The sequence below is a fragment of the Buceros rhinoceros genome, unplaced genomic scaffold, assembly GCF_000710305.1.
Source record: "Buceros rhinoceros silvestris isolate BGI_N320 unplaced genomic scaffold, ASM71030v1 scaffold34586, whole genome shotgun sequence".
Lineage (NCBI taxonomy): Eukaryota > Metazoa > Chordata > Aves > Bucerotiformes > Bucerotidae > Buceros > Buceros rhinoceros.
This window is the reverse complement of record NW_010419946.1, coordinates 20,591-25,776: the sequence shown is the minus strand read 5'-3', so window position 1 is coordinate 25,776 and position 5,186 is coordinate 20,591. Positions and strand designations below refer to the sequence as shown.

Sequence of the window (5,186 nt, the reverse complement as noted above, 5' to 3'; positions counted from 1 at the left end):
AGCAGGAATTAATCACAGACTCACAGAATCGTTTTGGTTAGAAGAGACCTTTAAGATGACAAAGTCCAACTGATAACCCAGTACTGCCAGGTCACCACTAAACCATGTCCCTCAGTACCACATCTATATGTCTGTTAAATACCTCCAGGGATGACAACTCCAGCACTTCCCTGGGCAGCCTGTTCCAGTGCTTCACAACCCCTTTTGTAAAGAAATTTTTCCTAATATCCAACCTAAACCTCCCCTGGTGCAACTTGAGGCCATTTCGTCTCGTCCTGTCACTTGTTATGTGCGAGAACAGACTGCCTCCCACCTTGCTCTAAACTCCTTTCAGGGAGCTGTAGAGAGTGATGTGGTCTCCCCTCAGCCTCCTTTTCTCCAACCACAGTTCCCTCAGCTGCTCCTCATAAGGCCAGTGCTTTGGACCCCTCACTAGCTTTGTTGCTCTTCTCTGGACATGTTTCAGCACCTCAATGTCCTCCTTGGAGTGAAGGCCCCAAAACTGAAAGCAGTGTTCGAAGTGTGGCCTCACCAGTGCTGAGTACAGGGGGGCAATCACTTCCCTGCTCCTGCTGGCCACAAGTCAGGATGCCATTGGCCTTGGCTACCTGGGCACACTGCTGGCTTATATTCAGCCAGCTGTTAACTAACACCCCCCACGTCCTTCTCTGCTGGGCAGCTTTCCAGCCCCTCTTTCCCAATTAAGCAAGATCCATTAGTGTTTTTGCGCCCTGAAGGTGATGGATCCAAGTGAAGGTGCTAAAGCTGCATATCCATATCATATGTCTTTGCAAAGGTGTATTACCTCTTGTTTAAACACATGATGGGTATTTGAGGCTTTGGCATTGCTTTGAAAATCACCACCTTGTTTGTGTAGAGTTTTTGCTGGAACAAATACTTAAAGTATTGTCTTCACTATTCAGCATGAGGCCCGAACTCCCAGGAGGGGTCACCGTGGTGCCATGGCTTTTCCACACATTGTGCGCCCGGTTGAGGAGATAACTGTGGAAGAGCTGAATAATATTTGTGGATCTGCAAGAGATAAAGTATATAACAGGGCTATGGTAAGTGTATTCCAACTTTGTGAAATGCATACTTTGTGAAGTCATTTCCTTGTTATTCCCCGCTTGCAGTTTAGCATCAGAGAGCAGACTCCCTCTCATTGAGAGGAAGGATGAAATTTTCAGGGGAAATGTGCCCGAGATATTGAAACATCATCTCTTACCTTTCCCTGAATTTATAGAATGGCCTTTACCAAGCCAGTTAGATTATGTTCACCCTGGAACGACTATAGTACCTAGGTGATACCAGCCATGGAATGTGATTAACAGACACAGAAGAGGCAATATTCAAACAGTCTTGGTTCAAGCTTTCAAGGTGGCTTTCTGTTTCAGGATAAGCACTGCTAACTGCCAAAGGTACTGCTTGTTAAATGCTCTGTTCCCCTAACTAAAGAGCTATCTTTAACATCTTGTTTCATGAACTACTTTTCTAGGGATCAACTTGTCATCAGTGTCGCCAAAAAACCATAGACACAAAGACAAATTGTCGTAACCCTGATTGTGTAGGAGTACGGGGCCAATTCTGTGGGCCGTGCCTCCGCAACAGGTATGGGGAAGATGTCAGAACAGCGTTGCTGGATCCGGTAAGACATTTTTGAATATTGGCTTTTTTTCACTCAGAGTGAAAGAGTTGTAGCAGTGGAACTGCTTACAGTGCTGTAGCACATAATGCGGTCCTGGCTTGATTCAAACTGAGTCGCAGAACTTTGTATTGTATAAAACGTGTTGTACTACTTCTGTAGCTTTATTTGCAGGAGTAAACTAAGAATGCAGAGCAGCTTGCAAACACTCTTGTATTTGAGCATCAGAATAGCGTTCTCTTCTAGCTGGCATTATGTTAATGTTGCTTAATGCCCTATGGAAAAGAACTGTACTGTGGACAAAGTGCTGCTGTTGTGGGCTGTGGAAGTGGTGCAGGAGTTAAGGATGGTGGAATGCTTCCTGTGGTTATGTGCAAGGCAGGCAAAGGAGAGTTTAATCCCTTACAGCCTGAAGAATTTGTTCTCTTGCAGTGGTTACGACAATTTCTGCAATGCTGATGTTCACTGCAGAGTTTGGTGTGGAGCAGGGCCCTCTTAAGTTGCAGGTGTGAATCACGTTTGTCATTCCAGTTCAGTTAAAGTTGTCTGTCTTTTGTTTAGACCTGGAGATGCCCACCGTGTCGTGGAATCTGCAACTGTAGCTTCTGCAGACAGCGAGATGGCCGATGTGCTACAGGTGTCCTGGTCTATCTGGCCAAGTACCACGGCTTTGACAATGTCCATGCCTACCTGAAAAGGTACGTATATCATTGTGCCAGTGGCACGACGCTACTTTGAATGGGATAAGCAGCTCAAAAGTGTCTTCCAGTTTGTCAGGCCAGTCTCATGGTCAGTCCACGGTGTATTCATTCTGTCTTTTGGCTCTCAATTTCAGCTGTGTTTATTGTCAGGGCTTCCACTAATTTGTCTAAAGAGTTTCAAACAGTGTTTTGCTACAAGCTAACTCATGTTTCTGTTTGTCTTTCAGTCTGAAACAAGAACTTGGAATGGAAGACTGAAGCTGTGACTACCTTTAAAATACCTACTCTTCCACCAATGTCATATTATTGCCTACAGTGAATTGTTTAATCAAATGAGATTACAAAGCCAGTGCCCTCCCTCATTCCCCTTTTGGGTAAAAAGGATAAAGAACTTTCCTTGATCTCAGTGCAAGTCCTATTTGGGAAAACGGTTTAATCAAGGTGTCTTTGCCATTGTTTTCTTTTTAAACAACTTTGCAAATTAGATAGCATCAGTCCTTGCTTTTGTGCCAATAACTTTTTTTTCCTGGAAGGAGATGGGGCTCTAAGCCATTAGAGTTTTATGCATGCAGTGATCTGTGCTGCAGGATTATTTGTGCTTTGAAGTTGATCACAAAAAGATATGGATGTCCTGAAAATTCAGGACACTGTTCCCCACAGAACCAAGCAGGGAAAGGTATGTGCTTAACTCCGGGCCAACTTCTGCTGCAATATACTCTTACTGAACACAGACGATGAAAAAGAAGCTAAGAATTCTCTAGAACAGTAACACGTTCAAAAAGGAAACCCTTGAAGTTGCCGCTGAGCAGCCTCCAAGCTCTAATATTTGGTATTATAGAGTACTCAAAGTGCATGTTGGCCATTTTAAGAGAGATTCTCCAAGTGACTTAAAATGCATCAGAAGCATTTGGGAATGGCACTTTGTATTTTTGCTGGTTAAATACAAGTTTTGGGGGTTCTCTCCCTGCTCTTGCTGCAACTGCAGAACTGCTGCTTTGCTGCAGAATCAGCACTGGTCCTGGGGAAGAGGGATGCCTCTAGACCAGGACTTGGTTGAGTAGGATAGTGGTTCATGTCACTGTTGGACAGCTACAGGTGGATGAAAGACGGTAACTTGTTCAATTTGGTTGTCAGGAAAAGGGGCAATGACAAACAAGCACTGGAAATGAGAATGGTGATTTCTTTTGTCTCTGAAAAAAATTGAACAGCAAGGACTTTCTAAGCTACAATTCCGCTTTCAGTGAGTTGCTCTTCCAGTTACTTAGAGCAGCGTAAACATAACTATTCTCAAGAGACAGCCTGGTTGTAGTAACAGATGAGGAAGAACAATTGCCTCTTCAAAAAGGCTTTTACAAAGGGAAAGGTAATGGGTTGCACGCGGTTTGTGAGTACTTACAAATGTGGTTGGGGCTGTGATCTCCTTAACAGTCCAGCCGTATTTCGGTATCTGGCTCTGCGTGATTGTACAAGGCTGTTTTACGTGATGTTTAATGAGGGATGAGTATAGCAAAAATGGAGCTGAAGAATCCTAATGTGCCACGTGGATGGGGTCTTGTGTACTCAGTGCTGTAGAAAAGGTCCATGAAAACTGCAACTGGAGAACCACAAAAGCATATAAATGTGCTTAAGTTTGGTTATGGGAATGACTTTACAAGCTTTGTATAAGGTTTAGAATGCAATGTTATAAATAATGTGCAGTTGAATAGTAGAAGAATCAACTTGCTTTTATCGGGCACTAGAACAAAACATGGATTTAGACTTCTCTGCTTGCGCAGTATTTGCACTCCATGTATATTTAGTGACCCACAGTTCATACCTTTCTGCAAATTACATTGATTTGTGAGGGAGTGGAGGAGAGAGGAGTTCAGAAACAAAAGATATTTGTATCTCAGACTTGCAGTTCTGTTTCATAAATCATCTGTCCTATTGAAAATCTGTCCTCTCTTTGACTGTTTTTATAGTGTGAATAGCTGTGCAATCTGAGGTGGAGAGTGCTCTCCCATCTAGGTGCATTTCGTGAAGAAGGAACTCTAGAAATAGGTGTTCTGGCAGATAAGAGTGATTTCTCCCTAATTGCTGGGCTTGCCTTCTGATTGCTAGAGTGTGAAAGAACTGTGCTAAAAGCGAATCTTTGTGCCATATCACGGAGACTGCTGTATTTAGATTTACTCGGATCTGCAATGTTTTGTACAATTTTTTTTATTCTGAAAATAAAATTTTTCTGGATTAGAATTTTTGCCCCTTAACTGTTTTTTAAATTGTCCGTTGGAGCTGTACTTAGATTTTATCACCTTTCAGGTAAACTTTTGGTCGGTTGCTCCCATCATACCTGGGAGAGCAGTGGGACTAGGACATCTTTCTCTCCCCAGCCTTCTGTCCCTGAACCAGGCTTGCTCTGATACTCACGCTGCTTGGATTGAATTGTTTTGTAGCTGATGAGTACCTTGTGATGGCAGAAATATATAGGTGCTGAGTTCAGGCCAGAAACAGACTTTAAGCACATGTATTATATGCTTACCTTTCTTTTTCTACGTTTTCTTTAAACTAGATGCCAACATCCTGAGCTGAGAAGGGTGAGGAGGGTATTGTAGTTTCAGACACAAGTCAAAGCAGGTGCCTACCTATATATATGGCTTTGTTTAATTTTTTTTTTTATTTTTATTTTTTAAACTTAAGTATCTTAGGAGCTCTGTGCTGGAGCAAAGGATTATCTGGGGGTCCTTGATTGCAGGCGGACAGTGCTGAAGACTGTTTTTGGTACTTTGTGCTGCTTGCTTTTGCATCAGCATGGCTGGGTCCAGAGAGAGGAGTTCCATGACACTGGCAGGAGATTACACAAAGCT

At 43.0% G+C, this 5,186-nt stretch overlaps 1 protein-coding gene across 1 annotated transcript in view; it reads left to right on the top strand.

Annotated features, from left to right (window-relative positions):
* CDCA7 (cell division cycle associated 7) overlaps window positions 1-2,742 on the top strand; it is a 7,273-nt gene extending 4,531 nt beyond the window's left edge. The window contains exons 6-9 of the mRNA XM_010139132.1: window positions 924-1,064; window positions 1,496-1,645; window positions 2,204-2,340; window positions 2,571-2,742. Of these exons, the coding sequence (XP_010137434.1) occupies window positions 924-1,064; window positions 1,496-1,645; window positions 2,204-2,340; window positions 2,571-2,601 (459 nt within the window). The 3' untranslated portion in view covers window positions 2,602-2,742. The remainder of the gene's footprint in view (window positions 1-923; window positions 1,065-1,495; window positions 1,646-2,203; window positions 2,341-2,570) is intronic.
* The last annotated feature ends 2,444 nt before the right edge of the window (window positions 2,743-5,186 follow it).